Source organism: Biomphalaria glabrata, chromosome 9, assembly GCF_947242115.1.
Source record: "Biomphalaria glabrata chromosome 9, xgBioGlab47.1, whole genome shotgun sequence".
Taxonomy (NCBI): domain Eukaryota; kingdom Metazoa; phylum Mollusca; class Gastropoda; family Planorbidae; genus Biomphalaria; species Biomphalaria glabrata.
This window is the reverse complement of record NC_074719.1, coordinates 35649917-35670058: the sequence shown is the minus strand read 5'-3', so window position 1 is coordinate 35670058 and position 20142 is coordinate 35649917. Positions and strand designations below refer to the sequence as shown.

Sequence of the window (20142 nt, the reverse complement as noted above, 5' to 3'; positions counted from 1 at the left end):
TTTTTTTCTTCAAAAATAAAGTCAACATTTCTTTTTGTAAATGTAGTAGTTAGTATGACAGAACGTACGTACGTAACTTGGCAATACAATTGTAAAATAAAAAATATAATTTTTTTACAATAAATCTAAAACCGTTTGCTAAGAATGTTAATGTTAAGAATATGGTGTATCATTATCTCCCCTACTAAGGAGCCTCCCGTGTTTATTACTATTAATAATGAATAATTGTAAAAATGGTGTATTTTTATGAAAAAAACTGCTTCCAAATTAGATTTTTCTCTCTCAGAAAAGAGATAAATAGTCGTTGCATCAGAACTTTGAATGGTCTAAAATATTATGATGTCGGATTTTCACTATCTTTTCTAGTTTACGAGATCTAATCGGGACGGACGGACAGACTGACATTCCACACTAAACTAATAGCGTCTTTTCACCTTTCGAGGGCAGCTAATAATGTAAACCTGGTCTATGAATTAAATCTGAATAGGAAGAGCAGATCACTGTGGTTAGCTTGATAATAAAAGTCCCTTATATTTTGTTTATTATCTAGATTATTATAGATAATATTTGTTTAAAGGACATAGATCAATGTTCGAGATGTAAAAATTTTAATATTTTCATTTACCTACAATAACATTTTAATACATAGCTTTGGCAGAAGCACATATTTATTAATATTTATATCTGAAATAACTTTATACTGTATTATTCCCCCTTATTCCAAGAACAAGGAAGTTCGGAAATTCGCCTACGTACAAAAGCGCGCAAACAAATATTGTCGGAGTCAGAAGAATGCAATGGTGTTAAGACCACGTCACATCTATTGGTAGATTTAGTAGGCCTACAAAATAAAGTTTTGCCTAATTTAATTAAATAGAAATAGGCCCAACGCATTTTAAAGTGGAATTAAAAGTAATTTCAGTGTAAAAAAATAAATAAATCAATAACTAGATTTAGATCTAGGCCTATATATATCTAACGTTAAACGAGTTATTAAGATTAGATTACATTAACTAAAAATGTTCAAAAGAGCAAGCGTTTCTTTTATAAATAAATCTAAATACGCTCAAATACTTCATAGCCAAGTTGCCGAAAAAGTGAGTATAGGCCTACTGAACTGCCAACGAAATTTTAGATTCAGCAGACCAACTACATCGTTTGGAATAAAAGATTCATCGAAAAAATGGATCATCATCACAGGTGTTGGATTAGCCATAATTTCAAGCGGACTGAAAATAAAAAGATTGAAAGCCGGGTAATCATTTTATAGCATGTGGTTTACACATCCATATAATATATGTCACATTTTAACGTTTAAAAACTATTACATTTATCACGATATAAGGAGCATCTAGAAATACTTTGGCCTAACTCTGGTGTCAATAGCCCTAATAGCTAATTCATAGTTATTGTCCCCTTTGAATACCTTGGAATTTAGTGTAGACTGGGTGTTTCCTCAGGCTTTTTTTTAAATATATAATCACCGCATAATATAATAACCATTTTAAAGAAAAATAAACCACCTGGAGACCCAAAAAGTTGTAGACCAACATCTCTAACATCTAACATTGAAAAAATGGCGGAAAAAAATGATCAATAACCGACTTTATTGTTGGCTAGAGAGTAGGCCCTACTTGCTCACTCCACAATGCACAAGCTGGCTTCAGGAAAGCAAGTAGAACAGAAGACCACCTCTTTCGTTTTATTCAGGACACAGTAGAAGGGTTTCATGAAAACAAGCACACTACAGCAGTATTTATAGATTTGCAACAAGCCTATGATAGAGTGTGGAGAAAAGGTCTATTTTTGAAGATGGGCGTCCATGGAAAAATGTACAGCTGGATCAGGGCATTCTTAAAATACAGAACCACCCAAACCCAATCAGAAGGTGCCATCTCTAGTAAAAAAAAAGTTTGGAAGAAGGACTACGACAAGGCTCCGCCCTTAGCTGCTCTCTCTTTCTAATCTTCATGAATGACCTTCAGGACCTCATTTCTGTCAATAAGGCACTTTACGCAGACGACCTTTTAATTTGGACTACAGAGAAATATCCAGTGCTGACTAGATCTAAATTAAACAGAGCCCTCACAACTATCTGCACGTTTTCAAAATTATGGAAAATGGAAATAAACAAAGAAAATTCAGTATATTCAATCTTTAGCCACAGCAACAAAATAGCAAAAAGAAATTACATAATAAAAATAGACTCACAGCCAATAAATAAAGAAAAAAATCCAACATATCTTGGTGTAAAATTAGACCAAAGACTGTCTTTAAACACTTTATGGCAGATTTAAAAGAAAAGGCATCACAAAAATTAAACATTATAAAACACCTAGCAGGAACATCCTGGGGAACTGAAAAGAAAACCTTAAGACAGTTATACACTGGATACGACAGATCTATAATGGATAACTGTCTCTCCATACAAGTAGCCACCAAAAAAACCTATCAATCACCATTAGACACAATCTAAAACCAAGCCTTGCGTCTAATTAGTGGAGGTATGAGAACTACTCCCACAGCACCCTGTGAAATAGACTCCAATATTGAACCTCTAAAGTTAAGGCGCAACAGAGCAGCATTAGAAGCTATTGAGAGATACAGAAGGTTGGAGGACGATCATCCTAATAAACTACTAACACAGAGAATTAGGAAAAACAGCCAAAAAAATCAAAGAACTCTGATTCAACTTACTGACGAACTAGCCATAAAACACCACCTACCCAATAACAGAGAAAAAATTACAGATTTTCAAAAATAACTCCCGGACTAAACTATAGACAACCAACCATTAAAACACATTTACTAAATAACACCTTAACAAAAGAATCAAATCCACTGGAGCTCAAAATAGGCACGCTCGAAACAATTGAAAGCTATCCAAAAACCAAAAACAGCTATCCACATATATACCGACGGATCGGCCTTCAAAGCCACCATCAATGCTGGTCTTGGTGCCTTCCTGGTCTTCCCTAAAAATAAACACTTTGAAATAAGTGCACCCTGTGGCGATTACTGCTCAAACTTTCAAGCCGAAATTGAGGCAATAACCATAACACTACAGACAGTGGAAAACAAATTATATGAAGCAGTGCAATCACCATCAGATATTGTTGTCTTTACAGACTCCCAATCCACTCTGCAAGCACTTAACAGCAACACCTCAAACAGCCCAAGAGAGTTGACAACACTAATTGGGATAATCCATCAGATGATATTAAAATTAAATATCAATATCACACTACAGTGGATCCCTGGACACATTGGCATCATGGGAAATGAAAAGGCAGATAAGCTATCAAAGGCAGGTTCATCTATGGAACAACCAGACAGACCTGTAATCTACCTCACCTTAAGGTCAATGTTAGTCAACAATCACAAAGAGGAGTGGCTCACCCAATGGGCATCAGGAAACACAGGCAGAGCCATGTACAAAGAAATGACTATGCCTAACAAACTGGACAGTATTAACTTCCTCCCCAGCAAAGAACAATCTACAATTTTCCAACTAAGAACAGGACACACACCTCTATTAAATTACCATCTGAACAAAATAAACTCCACACAACTCCCCCTTTGCAGACACTGCGCCCACCCTTATGAAACCGTAAACCATATCCTCTTTGAATGCCCCTTCCTAATCCACCTTACGCAGACCCTACTTCCACTACAGCCCAACATAACCAACACCCTGTACGGCAGTGTTGAACAACTAAAGAAAACAGCACACTTTTTTTCCTTGGCAAAGTGTTCAAAAGAGCTCACAGCTCAGCAGCAATAAAGCTGGCTAGAAGAAGAAGAAGAAGTCCCGTTTGAAAATCTGGAAGGGACTTCCTGACAAACGGGAATAACCCACAACCAGTGTCTCAAAGCACTTTTTTTCACCATTAATAATTCTACCTTTTCTGGAAACTTCTCTTCCACCTAGATATTATATAAGCAAACTCTTCACTTGGTTTTCACACACGCACTGGCGTAGCTAGAGGAGGGGAGGAGGGGGTGAACATGTCAAAGTCCTACTTGAGGAGGGGCCCCAAATGAGTATCCAATTTTTTTTTCATTAAATATTACGCCAATGCCATAAAATCTTGCTATTCATGTTGTTCTTTAAGTTAGTAACCTTGTTGCTTGTATTCCACACATAGAGTTATATATTTATTAAGTACATTATCTCATGTCATGATGTCGAATGTCAAAATGCAGGGGCCCACTAAAGAGACCAAGATCATAGCTTACACAAATTTTTAAAGTTGCAAAAGTGTACGGTACACAGTTTGAACCTTTTTAAAATATGGACACATCAGACTGCAATATGGTTCTAAGTTTATGAAGAATACAAATACTTTGAATAGTTATATAGTGTAAATTATATTTATTTTTTATTTATGCAAAGTAAAAGTACATTAATTTGTCAATAGTGTCATGATATATGGGATTTATGACCAAAAGGACAATGGAAACTTTTTAAAGCTGTAGGGTAGCTTTCTCTTTGTAATGGGCTTTGTGTTTTTTACGAACCGGCGGCCTTGGAAACAAAATGACATAAGAAGTTATAAAAATTGGCTACAATTGCTGTTCGATTCACTCAGCGATAAAAAATGCAAATAGTTTATTAATAAAGGCACTTTTTTTTTAAATTGGGCTTCTCGGAGGATCTGAATAAATACAGTTTGGTATACTGAATAGAACTTTGATGTCAACTGAAAAAAATAGAACTTTGTTATCAATTGATCAATAGAACTTTCATATTAACCGATAAATAATGAATGGCAATTTATTTAAATTTTGTCACTCTTCAATTATCTTATATAATACAGACGTTACTTCAAAAGAGAAGATGATTACTTATATGATCATTTTCATGTATATCTGTTTTTTGTAACTCTATGTAACAAGAAAATATAGAAGAAAAAAAATAGTAATAAGACAATTTATTTAATGTTTTTTTTTTTTTGTTATTTCTTCAAACAGTGACAGTGGTAGAGAAGAGAACGCTGGAAGACGTTTCTATGAAGAAACAGATGGCAAGTTCTTTAAATTACAAACAATAGGCACATATCTCCCAAAACAAATAGATCTAGATATAATTTAAAGAAATCTGCAACAATCAGAGCTATTTTAAATTCTCGTATCATTTACTTAATAAAGAATAACAAACTTATTTTTCAATAATGAACTACAAACCTCAAAATAAATCAATAAAATATAACCAAGGGAAGATGATGCTTAAAGTCATAGGAGCAGGTTTTCACTATACCAGGGGTGGGCAAGCTTTTTTTATATCGAGGGCGTATTTTTAAAAATTTGGAATTAGGGGCCGCATATATATATATATCAGAATAATAAGCTAGCTGTGTAAAATGTCTTTTAATTGACATATATACCCTATCATACATTTTCATTTCCTTTTTTTACACCCTCAGTTGAGGAGTTACACCAAGAGTTAGCAATTTCTTAAACTAATTTTACGAATATCTTTTAAAATTTTGTTATTGTCTGTATACATCACAACATTCCACTTAATGTGGAGTATTTAACTATTTACACTCGCCCATGATGTTCAGGAACTTTCGAACTATCTTACTAAATATTATCCTTGTGACTGCTATGCCTACACTTGTTTATTTTCAAGCAAAAAAAAAGCTTGGTCAATGCTAAACTAATCCAAACAATGTGAAAGTTATGCAGCACCCTCAAAACTCCAGCGAAAGAAATAACTGGAACTTTTCTTTCAGGTCATAATTTGCTTGTAGAGATGTCATTTGGAGCAGAATCAGCTTCTACATTTAATGTTGAGCTAAGGCTATTAAAAACTGGTTCCAAGTTCCTGATGTTGTCTTAAAATTTGCTTTAAAATTCCACAATCAAGGAACCCAAACATTGTACTTTTCAACCATTTCACTAGAAATAATTGCGCCTTTCAGTAAAGGAAAATGACAAAACCTGTTTTCATTTGCTTGCCTGGAGAAATGGGAAAGCTTTGTTTGAAATGAAAGGATTTAACGTACTCATACATTTCACGTCCAAGTGACCCATTCCAATACCAATTACGAAAAACATGAAGTCTGTCATCCACTCTTCATTAGAAATATTAGTAACAAAGTCACAATCAATGTCCTTTAAGGAAAATTAAATCCTTGATAGTCCATATTCTCCTCAATAACCTTCCTATGCTAGACCAGCGGATACTACTGTGTTACCTAACATTGGAATGGTTTGTTTCCAGATCTTCAGTACTTCTCGAAATTGCTTATAATTAAGACCGCTAGCTCTGATGACTTTGATCACTGAGTTAATTGGGTCAATAATATGATTTGTATTCATTGCAGCTTTATGCAAACATTCCTGTTAAGAGTTTATGTTTGGGATAGTGTTCTTTAATTTATTTTATTTCTCAGTCAAAGCACCAGCTCCATCAGTTACACTTGCCACCTTGTTCCAAGCTAACCCATCACTTTCAACACAGTTCTTCATACCAATGAATTAAAATACTGGCCTAAGTTTTTGTCTTTTACTGAATGTTTCGGAATATTTCCAACAAGAATAATCTTCATTTCCTTTAAAGGTTTTAGAATTTTCGAATGGTGTATAGAGACAATGTTTCTTTAGCCTCTTCAACATAAGTGATAAGGATCAGAAGTTTCTATAATTTATAAAGATATTTAAAATTATTCATTTTTAATATATTTGCATTTTTTATATGTGTAACCTGTGGGCACAGCGGATTACTGTAGGTGTCCGCGGGCTACATAAAACATTCAGGCGGGTCGCGTGTAGCCCGTTGGCTGTAATTTGCCCACCCCTGGACTATTTATTAGCTACACATTGAAAAGATTCCAATGTAAAGAAAATCAGTGTGTGTGTGGGGGGGGGGGGGGGAGACAGAGACTAAATATCAGTATAAGTCACAGTTATAACTTTTGACCCCAATCATATTAAAACATACTAGTCGACCGGCGGCGTAGCATGCACCGCTATTTTGCATGGTCGGCCTTAGGGCACTGCAACCTTTGCGACCGCAGTGGGCCCCGCACTTTCGTAGGACCCGCGCCCTCCTGTCGATTTACCAGGAGCTCTGAAAATCTCCCGAAATTGCAAAATATACGAAAAAGTCCCTCAAATATACGGAAATATATAGACAAAAATTGACATTTTGGGGTGTCATTCAATATGCAAAACGCCAATCCTACGCGAGATAAGTAAAAACGGCAGCATGCATTAGCCTTAATTGTGTAATCTGGTGAAAGAAGCTTCTCGCGCCTCAAACTAATGAAGAAATACTTGAGGTCAACATTTCTCAAAGATAGATTGAAACATTTGGTAATTCTTGCTATTGAGCGTGATCTATATAGGAAACAGAATTATTATGATATACTGTATGACTTTGCTACACGCAAGGCTCGTAAAGTAATTCTGTATGTAGTAAAGAATGAATAAAATGCTTAGACGAATTTATTTACTAATACAAACTCTTAAATTTCACTTATTATCCGCTTCCCTACCCAGACTTGTCCTCGCGAAATCCGTTTCGCATAGGGCCCCACAATGGTTAAGTCCGGCCCTGCTATATGCATAGTAGATTACTTGTTCTCTTTCCATGACGTCTTGGTCACAATGGTTAAGCCCGCACTGCTATTTAGTGTTTGTACAATGTTTGTTTGTAAAATGTTTTACATGTTTCGGATGTTCCTTCAGAGTTGAAAATAGTTTACTTCCTAGTCCAAACCTCCCGCAGGACGAAGGGGGATGGGAGCGGGCAGGGTTTGACAGTCCAGCGCGCAGCCATCCGTATCGACGCTTGAATACCCACTTGTTCTCCCCCCCCCTCTTGTTTTTTCGTGGGGTGACTATCCGCAGAAATAAGAGAGTGATCTTTCCTTTACTTCTTCTCGTCCAAACTCTTGAGGGAAGAGGAGAATTATATCATTAATTTAAAGCATAGTTTAAACATTAATTTTAATTGTTTAAATGTATTGCCTATGAAAAGCATTACTAAAAGCGACATGTTAGCTGATAATAATCACTCATTGCTTATTACTACCGAAGGCTGCCAAACAGCACAATTTAATCTACAAAACTCCATCTCACTGTCTTTAAAGCAACCGCAAAAAAAAGTATAAAGTTTAAATAAGCAAAACTTTGGTTATAAACAGACATGATGGAGTAAATTTTCACTGCCTTAAAGATTTTTTTATTGGCTTATAAAGATAGATCCGAGAGAGTCACTGTCTATGACAATAATACGGACCTGTACAGAGAAATACAATCGATACAAAAGATGAAGCACAGTCTCAATAGATACGGACTCAGAATCGGCTTCTGGATAATTCTTTGCAAAACCAAAGTTATGCGCATTGGCTACTAGTCAACAAGTACCCCGTCAATATTGGGCAAACAGAGTTTGAACAGATAAAGGCACAGTTATCAAAAGCAATGTAGATACATTATCATTATGTTGCATGTCGGATAGAAAAAGCAGGAGCAGTCTTCCTCAAAAAAAGGCTTATCTGGGCTAAAAAATCAATCAGCCTGAAGACCAACATCCACCTTCTCAATACACTTATTGTGCCAACGGTCATTTGCCTCGCGAGCCATGGAAGTCATAAATAAAAGTTGAAAAGAGACTAAATGCGGCTCAGCACTGATTGCTGAAATCGATCCTAGGAATAACATAATCGAGAGAATGTCACCAATAGAGAAGTTCTTTCTCGTAAGGGCACTCGTCCCCTGAATAAAATTCTTACTGAACGTCGTATGAGATTCGGGGACATATCCTTTGGCAAGAAGAAAAACGTTTGATTCAGCCATAAGATGGAAGCCAAAAAGAGGAAAGCGAAAACGAGACAGTCCACATATAACATGACGTCGCACCTTGTTTGCCACCATATAAGCCGAACGCCATGGGAGGACCAAAGTCCTAAGTAAGCTTTTTAAATGTATATGTTGCTATAAGTAGTTTAATGTAACCCATTATAAACACAAAATTCTGACTTGAAGCCCCACCTTTCCCCTTAAAACGACTTCAATATTTATTTTTTGATAACAAGTAGCTTATAATAAAAGTTCAAATTTATAATAGTAAGGCTTAATACAAGACAATATTTGAATAAACAGATGAAGTATTTATTCTGATATTCAAGTTTAGATAATACAATTTTTAATTCTTATTTCCAATCACCAGAACACGATGAGTCTCTGGGAGAAAAGGATAGTGAGCCCCTTATTACGGAAACCAAAATTAATGAAATTGTCTTAATAGATGAAGTACAGACATTTTGTTCAAATGGGACTGGCATTCTCAATGTGTATCACTTTCATCCTGTCATGAATCATAGAACAACAGTACGTGAAATAAGTCCACAACCTGAGGATTTACAGAAAAATGGTATTTAAAAACATTATGCTTATATACATACACAGTTCTTTTTTACGTAAATATCAATATATATATATATATATATATATATATATATATATATCTATAAATAACCCTAATTTATCTTTTTATGAATAATAATGTTTAATGTTTGAATTTCTTAATAGCTATTTTCCCAGGAAAAAAAGAAGACCAAGCAATTATTAAACGTATTACAAAAGAACAGTATGAAAAATGTACAGAAGATTTCAGTAGATCACAAATAGGTAACTTAAATTTTAAACATCTAAATATATACTTAAAATAAATATATAAATGTTGATGTGTTGTTTGTTTCAGAGTCCCATCTTCCATCTTTAATACTCCCTTTTAATACAACGTTTTGCTCATTAGCAATAAGTCTTTAAATGCTGTTGTGTCTTAAGTAGGCATATTCTGTATTATAATTTTTTATAAATATAAGTATACCAAATACCAATACTTTACTAAATTTCTGTTCTGTTCCAAATATTTATAATGACGATTAGACTTTATCGTGTTTACATACTAAATTTCAATATTTTTGACATATATGAAATATATATGTATATATATATATATACATGTATATGTATATATATATACATATATATATATATATATATATATATATACATATATATATACATATATGTATATATATACATATATATATACATATATGTATATATATATACATATATGTATACATATATATGTACATATATATATATATACATATATATATATATATATACATATATATATATATATACATATATATATATATATATATATACATACATATATATATATATATATACATACATATATATATATATATATATATATATACATACATATATATATATATATACATACATATATATATATATATATACATACATATATATATATATATATATATACATACATATATATATATATATATATACATACATATATATATATATATATATATACATACATATATATATATATATATATATATATATATACATACATATATATATATATATATATATATACATACATATATATATATATATATATACATACATATATATATATATATATATATACATACATATATATATATATATATATATATATATATATATATATATATATATATATATATATATGAATAGCTGTTTTTGGTTTTTGGATAGCTTTCAATTGTTTCAAGCGTGCCTACTTTGAGCTCCAGTGGATTTGATTCTTTTGTTAGGGTATTATTTAATAAATGTGTTTTAATGATTGGTTGTTTGTAGTTAAGTCCAGGAGTTATGTTTGTAATCTGGTAATTTTTTCTGTCTTATTGGGTGGATGGTGTTTTATGGCTAGTTCGTCAGTAAGTTGGATCAGAGTTCTTTGCTCTTTTTTGCTTGTTTTTCCTATTTCTCTGTGTTGGTAGTTTATTAGAATGGTCATCCTCCAACCTTCTGTATCTCTCAATAGCTTCTAATGCTGCTTTGTTGCGCCTTAACTTTAGAGGTTCAATATTGGAGTCTATTTCAAAGGCTGCTGTGGGAGTAGTTCTCATACCTCCACTAATTAGATGCAATGCTTGGTTTTGGATTGTGTCTAATGATGATTGATAGGTTGTTTTTTTTGGGGCGGCTGCTCGTATTGAGAGACAGTTATCCATTACAAATCTGACGTGTCCTGTGTATAACTGTCTTAAGGTTTTCTTTTCGGCTCCCCAGGATGTTTCTGCTAGATGTTTTATTAATGTTTAATCTTTTTGATGCCTTTTCTTTTCAATCTGCCATAAAGTGTTTTAGAGACAGTCTTTGGTCTAATTTTACACCAAGATATGTTGGATTTTTTCTTTATTTATTGGCTGTGAGTCTATTTTTAGGATGTAATTTCTTTTTGCTATTTTGTTGCTGTGGCTAAAGATTGAATATACTGAATTTTCTTTGTTTATTTCCATTTTCCATAATTTTGAAAACGTGCAGATAGTTGTGAGGGCTCTGTTTAATTTAGATCTAGCCAGCACTGGATATTTCTCTGTAGTCCAAAATAAGAGGTCATTTGCGTAAAGTGCCTTATTGGCCGAAATGAGGTCCAAGAGGTCATTCATGAAGATTAGAAAGAGAGTGCAGATAAGGGCTGAACCTTGTGGTAGTCCTTCTTCCAAACTTTATTTTTGACTAGTAATTGCGCCTTCAAATCGGGTTTGGATTGGGGTTTTGTTTTTTAGGAATGCCCTGATCCAGCTGTACATTTTTTCGTGAATGCCTATTTTTCTTATCTTAAAAAATATACTTTTTTTCTCCAAACTCTGTCATAGGCTTGTTGCAAATCTATAAATACTGCTGTAGTGTGCTTGTTTTCGTGAAACCCATCTACTGTGTCCTGGATAAAACGAAAGAGGTGGTCTTCTGTTCTACTTGCTTTCCTGAAGCCAGCTTGTGCATTGAGGAGTGAGCAAGTACTTTCTAGCCACCAATAAAGTCCGTTATTAATCATTTTTTCCTGCCATTTTGCCAATGTTGGATGTTAGAGATATTGGCTTATAACTTTTTGGGTTTCCTGGTGGTTTATTAGCGGCCCCCGAAATGGGAAAAGACGCTATTAGTTTTGTGTGAAATGTCTGTCCATCTGTACGTCTGTCTGTCCGTCCCGTTTAGATCTCGTAAACTAGAAAAGATAGTGAAAATCCGACATCACAATATTTTAGACCTTTCAAAGTTCTGATGCAACGGCTACTTTTTTTTTCTGAAAGCGTCAATTTTTTTCAATCACTTATGCAAGCAGATTTTTAAAGAGAAAAATCTATTTAGTATGCATTATAAGACCTTATTTAAAACGAATAGTAATCTTGTAAACTGCATTTTCTTATCTTTCTTTTTTATTGGCGGCAATGTTTTTTTGTTTTTTTTTGAGGATTCGAATAAGAGATTGCGCCTTTTATAAACAATTACTTTAATTATGAGACTTCAGTTAGGCCAGAGGAGGCGCTGTAGCTGAGCGGTAAAGCGTTTGGCTTCCGAACCGGGGTCCAGGGTTCGAATCCTGGTGAAGACTGGGATTTTCAACTTCGGAATCTTTGGGCGCCCTCTGAGTCCACCCAGCTCTAATGGGTACCTGACATTAGTTGGGGAAAAGTAAAGGCGGTTGGTCGTTGTGCTGGCTACATGACACCCTCGTTAACCGTAGGCCACAAAAACAGATGAACTTTACATCATCTGCCCTATAGACCACAAGGTCTGAAAAGGGAACTAGTTAGGCCAGGTTCACATCTAACTTTGCATTCACTTTCACCTATCCTTTGATCTGCGGGACCGTTGGGGCACTACACAAGATCTGTCAACCTTCTTTCTTCTTTCTTATCTCTCATTTGTCTTTGATATAATTTCATTCGGATGTTCTTTCTGAAAATATTGAAGCCTGCCTGGGTGGACCACTTCGGAGGCCGATTCTTAGTTTGTGTTTCCACACAAACTGTCCTTGTAACCTTGTTTTTCCTTAAAATGGGTATTATGTTTGCAGTTTTCTATTCCTGTGGTATGTCTCCAGTTCTCCATGCATGGTTGATAAAATTAAGTATGTAGTTTTGGGCCTGTGAGCCTAGTCCTCGTATCATTTCATTTGTTATTTTATCTGGTCCAGGAGATTTTCTTAATTTATGATTTTTTAGGGCAGTATTGAGCTCATTTAGAAGAAGGGAATGTCAAACATCTGACAGTTGACTGTTGGAGCTTTTTCTTCTTTCTTTAGAATATTGCTTTAACGATATATTTAGAAGGGATATGCTGGAACGAATTGTTACTTACTATTGCATTCTACAAAGCTTATACCAACTCATTTTGTGTCTGTCTGGTAAAAAATGTGTTTACCTTATTTCTCCTACACCCAATGTCTGATCAAGATTAAACATTGCACAATAGTTTCTTGTACCTGACAAAACAAGAATACATTTTTAAAAATTAACCAATTAGTTAATTAACTATTAGTAATTAAAGATTTTGTTTGGTGTCGAAGTAGGGAAAGAAATTGTGTTTTAAGTTAAATAAGTCGCCTCTTATCGATAGTTCGAATTCAAGTCGAACTATCTGATATAAACATTTTGCATGTAAATTCTGAGTGAGTCTGGTGTGAATATATATTTTGTTTTCTATTATTCTAATGTTTTGTTTGTTGTAATGTGCAAATTGTGAGACAAATTTCCTAATGAATAATAGAGATTATTATTATTATTATGCTTTTTTATGCATTTACAAAAAAGATCACCCTTTTTTATCCCCTCCACCTTTTCCCAACTGGACCAGGCAAGTGATAGGATCATAAAAGTTCCCTTTTTTCAGACCTTGTGGTTTATAGGGCAAATGATGTAAAGGTCATCTATTTTTATGGCCTACAGTTACACAACGACCAACCGCCTTTTCTCCAACTAATGCCAGTTACCCATTAGAGCTGGGAGGACTTAGAGGCGCCCAAAGACCCGAAATTATAAATCCCAGTCTTCATCAAGATTTGAATCCGGGACTTCCGGTTTGGAAGCCAAATGTTTATCACTCAGCCACCGCATTGAGAAAATTAAAAGCATGAAATTGTGCTAAACAAGAACGATTGGTAAAAATATTTCAATTGCACATATTTATTATTCTTAGTCTAAATCTATTACAAATTTAATTGCATGACAGATGCAAACTAATTGATACAATTACACTTTTTTTGTTTTTTTTAATATTTAAAAAAAAATGTTTTTTTCCAGATGACCCCAAGAAATTCGTTTTTAATAATGAACAAGGGACTCCACTAGCAATTTCCAAAATTATGCATGATGCAAAGCCCGTAAAAAGCCCAACTAAAACATTACATCAGTATGAGAAGTACGTATACTTTTTTTTTTATTTTAAATTAAATTAAAGGAAACGATACTATTGCTCTTGTGCGTTGTATCGATACTTATCGTTCTATCAGGCCTGATCACTTATCTACGATGTTGCAGCCTGTAGACAGTGGAGACCAATAGCTTATTGTCACGTTGTGCAGACCTGTGACGGCTCTCATGCTAGAAGTGTGTGTTTGTGCGTGGGAAGTGGATATACGCGGGCCGTTGTCATTTAGCGTAACTAACTATAAATCATCGGTCAAAATTATGGTAGTTAAATTGGTGGTGGTGGTGGGGGAGGTTCAACTAAAATATTATGTGAGTGCTCGATCTGCAGCATGCAATGATAAAAAAAAAGCTCATGCTGAAAAGCATCAGAGAGACTGAAACATTTCGATAAAGAGCTGAAAAGTTTATGAATACTCAGAGATTGTATGTACTACTATTCCCTAAGGCGTTGCGTGGAAAACAAAAAAAAAAAAAAGGGGGGGGGGGATAAGTGAAACCAGTAATCAATTTTACTTCTAAAAAGTATATTGGGCCGTGCCAGTTAAATGTAACAGATTATACAATTCAAGTTTTTTAAGGGGGCGGGACGTAGCAAAAAGGGTAGTGGAGAGAAAAGTGATATCAACTTGACATGTCAGAAGTGTGTTTGGAAGGCGTTTTAAAGCCATTCCGATTAAACCTGTCATGTACTAGAATCTAAAACATGCTGTACTGGCCAAAAAGGGTATTGCTAAAATGCTACACATTTTATTGAAAGTGAAACAAAAATAAGGAAAGGGGGAGGTTCGGCCAAAGTATTATGTGAGCATTAGGCCTACTATTTGCAGGATGTAAAAAAAGGACTAGGCCAAAAAAATTTCATAGAGCCTATCAAATATTTCGAAAAAAAACTGAAAAGCAGAAGAATAGTCATATAGTGTAAATAGGGACTATTTGTTAAGGCATAGAGTTTAGGGGGGGGGGGGAGGAGAGATAAAAGTGATACTCAAATTTACGGAAAGAAAGAAAAAAAGGAGGGGTCCTTGGTAAAATAGAGAACGTATAGACTGCGAGCACATCAGTCAGTAGGTAATGCTCGGTACGTGACGTTTTGGCACCGCCGTTCTGGCGCCGCCGTTTTGGCGCGAGCCGTTTTGGCGACGGGACGTTTTGGCGCGAGATATCATTTGACGATAACTTAATAAGCACGTAGCTTTTATAACAATGTTTATTTCACTCTACCTTAATATTGTATGTATAGTACGAATTCTAACACCGTTCAGCGAATTGTTTTTTTTTTTTAATTATAAAGGTTTTGCTTATTTCATGAATACAGGCCTATAATAAGTCAGATTCCTGAATGGTAATAACATGCTATATGTGAATTCTGCTAATCGCACTAGATGACATTTTTGGATTTCTTTCCAAAAGATTTTTTTTTATTTGACATTAGTGTAATATACGAACTAGCTAAGTGTCACACTTTAATATAACAAAAACCATGTTAACATCTAAAGGTCTATTACGCTGAATGACGACAATAACTCCACACATTTTAAAGATCAAGACACGGAATGTGGTAGTTCAAACTTTAACATGAAAAGATATATTTTGAGAAATTGGGTAGGGGTGATTTCGGTGACACATCTCGCATTGACGCAGGTAGAGTTAAACAAATGAAGACAAGACCAGCACCGACCAACTGGTCGTTGGCGTCATGCGTCTGGCGTATCATCTCCTTGGGAATGGTCATTACATGTGACACCTATCCAGCCCCCGCTCTTCTGCTCACATTTCACTCCTTGTATATACTCTTTCCTCCACCCCTCCCCTCTCTCACGCGATTTTTGTTTTTAATTTTAAAGTAACATCTTAAAAAACTTTTTGAAAATAAAAGTGTGCCTCTTAATAAACACACATACACAAGCCAAAATGTTTATTAAAGAAAATGATGTGAAAAACAAACACACATTTACATTTACTACGTGAAAAATATGTCGTAATACAAAACATATATATGAATAATTCTTTTAAAAGAAATAATACAATAAACGTATATAGTGTATTTCGCACCAAAACGTCCCGTCGCCAAAACGGCTCGCGCCAAAACGACCTTCGCGCCAAAATGGCGGCGCCAAAACGGCCTGCTTCAGTAATGTTAGTTGTCTATAACGTAAATAAAGACATACACTGAGAGCACCATGGTTTCCAAGTTTAAACTATATAAAACAATCTTACACTTATGATGTAGGACCCTAAAACATAAAACAAATATTTTAGTTGGCCTAATGCTGTTGGAAATATTTTTTTAGCGAATGGAAAGGTCATTTTCAAAAGATAAGAGGCCATGTGAAGAAACAAGTCCTTTTACGTTTAAAGTGTCTTTTAATTGTGCAACATTTTAACATAACACATATACACAGCAACGTTATGTACAGATCTCCTGCTTCACTCGCTCACCTTTCTTTCTCTCTCTCGTGTTTACACACTAGTCACTTCCCCCAAGTCCCCTAACTCTCGATACTCAACACTTGACCGTGTGTCACGGTTGACCACACAGCAACCGTGTCACCACACCCAGTATTTAAAAAAACAACAACAATGTTCTTAAAACCGAATTTTTCTTGCTGATATAATAGCCAATGCTGATTTTGTTTAATATGTTAAAGTTAAACGTTCCTCTTTCAGACCTTGTGTTCTATAAGGCAGATGATGTAAAGGTCATCTGTTTCTTTGGCCTACGTTTAAAGAGGGTGTCGTGTGGTCTTAGACCGCACTAGTTGGAGAGAGACGGTGACCAAGAAATCTATGGACAGCAAGAAAACATTGAAGAAAAGCGTGCCGGGTCCTCTATCACCAAAGCAAAAGCCACCTTGACCTCCACAGCCATATGAAAAAGTGTTCGAGTAGGCCAATAAACACGTGGCCAGCACAATGACCAACCGCCTTTACTTTTCCCCAACTAATGTCATGTATCCATTAGAGGTGGGTGGACTCAGAAGTGCCCAAAGATCCCGAAATTAAAAATCCCAGGCTTCACTAGGATTCGAACCCTAGACCTCTAATTCAGAAACCAAGCGTTTTACCGCTCGGCCACCGCGCTTCCTTTTTAATATGTAGATTCCTATTAATTTTAAATGTCAAAACTGAGATATTTTAGTACTTTTAAGACACTATATTTTCTTTTATTGCGTCAACAGACTTCTATATGCATTTTTACATTTATCTATTCCTCAGACAAGGAGGTTTTGAGGATGCAAAAAATGATTTAAAGTATCTTAGTACGCAAGAAATAGAAGTAATTAAAGATGTTTATCTCGGAGGAGCAGGAAACACCAAATTAAATGCTCGCAAAAATAGCACTTATCCGACAGATAGGACTGAATATGCACCCACTTTAGAAATAATTAATAAGGAAAGTAGAACTAAATTCCGGTATTTGGCTGAAGATAAAGGTGCGACAGGTTAAACTCCATTTGAAGATTATGATAGTAGAGATAAAAAAAGATCGAAGAAATTTTAGCACAACAAAATCTGGATGCGCAATACAACATGTGCGTAGCCAAGATTTTTTTTTTTTGGGGGGGGGGGGGGGCGTGAGTTTTTTTTTTCTTTGTACACACAGAGAGATATATAGATAGGTAGATATGTATATTTCGAACGGCTCTTATACCCAAAAATAGGTTCTTTCTGTAGTTAGTGGAACGATAGTAGACATCTACCCCTTGCCAGCAAGGGTTCCTGGGAGATCTCCCATCGGGAGAAACATTATTTTCTGTATAAGAAATGAAAAAAAAAAAAGCATATTCTGAGTAGTGTCCTGCTACTCTTCTATTATAAAATTGTAATTCTGTCAAGAGCAGGTGTGTGTAAGATGTGAGTGTGTGTGTGTTTGTTAATTTTATTAGTTGTGAGTTGTGAACTGTTTTATCACAGGTTTTTCAAGGGGCTTAATAAAGTTTTAGTATCCATCCAGTGATTAGTCTAGTCAGTTAGAGAGCTGACCTGGTCTGAGCAGGGTGTTTGTGGTTCTTTTTGGTTATTCTGTTTAGAGAAAGGAGATATTACTCTTTCTACGTGATGGCTTTAATATTTTTGTAATGCTATAGTGTTTGATAAAACCTTGAGATAATACATTATTGAATCTAACCTAAGCCCCTTGAGAATTTAATTTGGGCACATTTAATACTTTTTAGTATGTTAAGATTGCGTGTACAGTATTATATATGTAACCCATGTATGCTGTGTATAAATACTACTCCTTTGTCTATAATAACAAATATGGAAGATCAGAGAATTGGCCACTGTGGCATCTCCTTCGTGTTGAATATAAATAGAGAATCATATTCTTATCCTTGGGTATTAAACACAAACCCACCTGCACTCGTTATACTTTAAAGTGACCAGCAGCCATTCATTGTCACTCTATACAGTTGGTATCATACCTATAAAAAGGTTTAGGGGGTTAAACACAAACCCTTATGCAATTAAGTGACTGTAGCTTTGCTTTTCTTTTTATTGGAAGTTGGTTTTAACCTGAAAAACCAACTTATCTACATTGAAACCCAACCCTCTATGGCTACATTCATGTAGTTAAATGACTGTTATTTGCCTTAATTTTTTTATTAAAAAAAAAGGGGAGGGGTAAACTCAAAAAACCTTTGGCTAAGCTCATCGTAGTTGGTGACTGTAATTTGCTTTATATTTTTTTTTTACTGACGAGCTGGGGTTTTAAACTCAAAATCCTCTGGAATGGTCTTTAAACTCAAAACCCCCTGGAAAAAAAATGGGGGGGGGGGGGGTAAATTCAAAATAGAGAACAATGTTAAAGCATAAAATAAACCTTCTCTCTCTCTCAAAATCTCAACAAAAGAGGCTCGACTGAAACCCGATGAACAATTTTTTAGGAGCATGATAACGCACTATATTATATTATTTACTGATCTATTGTACTATAGGCCCCTACTATTATAAACTATATTATTTACTGATCTATTGTACTATTGGCCCCTACTATTATAAACTATATTATTTACTGATCTATTGTACTATAGGCCCCTACTATTATAAACTATATTATTTACTGATCTATTGTACTATAGGCCCCTACTATTATAAACTATACTATTTACTGATCTATTGTACTATAGGCCCCTACTATTATAAACTATATTATTTACTGATCTATTGTACTATAGGCCCCTACTATTATAAACTATATTATTTACTGATCTATTGTACTATAGGCCCCTACTATTATAAACTATATTATTTACTGATCTATTGTACTATAGGCCCCTACTATTATAAACTATATTATTTACTGATCTATTGTACTATAGGCCCCTACTATTATAAACTATATTATTTACTGATCTATTGTACTATAGGCCCCTACTATTATAAACTATATTATTTACTGATCTATTGTACTATAGGCCCCTACTATTATAAACTATATTATTTACTGATCTATTATACTATAGGCCCCTACTATTATAAACTATATTATTTACTGATCTATTGTACTATACTATTATAAACTATATTATTTACTGATCTAGTGTGCTATACTATTATAAACTATATTATTTACTGATCTATTGTGCTATACTATTATAAACTATATTATTTACTGATCTATTGTACTATAGGCCCCTACTATTATAAACTATATTATTTACTGATCTATTGTACTATAGGCCCCTACTATTATAAACTATATTATTTACTGATCTATTGTACTATAGGCCCCTACTATTATAAACTATATTATTTACTGATCTATTGTACTATAGGCCCCTACTATTATAAACTATATTATTTACTGATCTATTATACTATAGGCCCCTACTATTATAAACTATATTATTTACTGATCTATTGTACT

The 20142-nt window shown here is 34.3% G+C and overlaps 1 protein-coding gene across 2 annotated transcripts; it reads left to right on the top strand.

The window, feature by feature from the left end:
• Positions 1–743: 743 nt before the first annotated feature.
• LOC106074759 (uncharacterized) lies at positions 744–18941 on the top strand. Of its 2 annotated transcripts, none has more exons than XM_056041154.1 (6): positions 744–1255; positions 4975–5027; positions 9185–9388; positions 9547–9645; positions 14145–14262; positions 17490–18941. In XM_056041154.1, the coding sequence occupies exons 1-6, from the start codon at positions 1020–1022 to the stop codon at positions 17719–17721; spliced, it is 942 nt and encodes a 313-aa protein (XP_055897129.1). In that variant the 5' UTR covers positions 744–1019; the 3' UTR covers positions 17722–18941. The 2 variants fall into 2 exon arrangements, with proteins under 2 accessions (XP_055897129.1, XP_055897130.1); XM_056041155.1 differs by lacking the exon at positions 17490–18941 and adding an exon at positions 16941–17470.
• The last annotated feature ends 1201 nt before the right edge of the window (positions 18942–20142 follow it).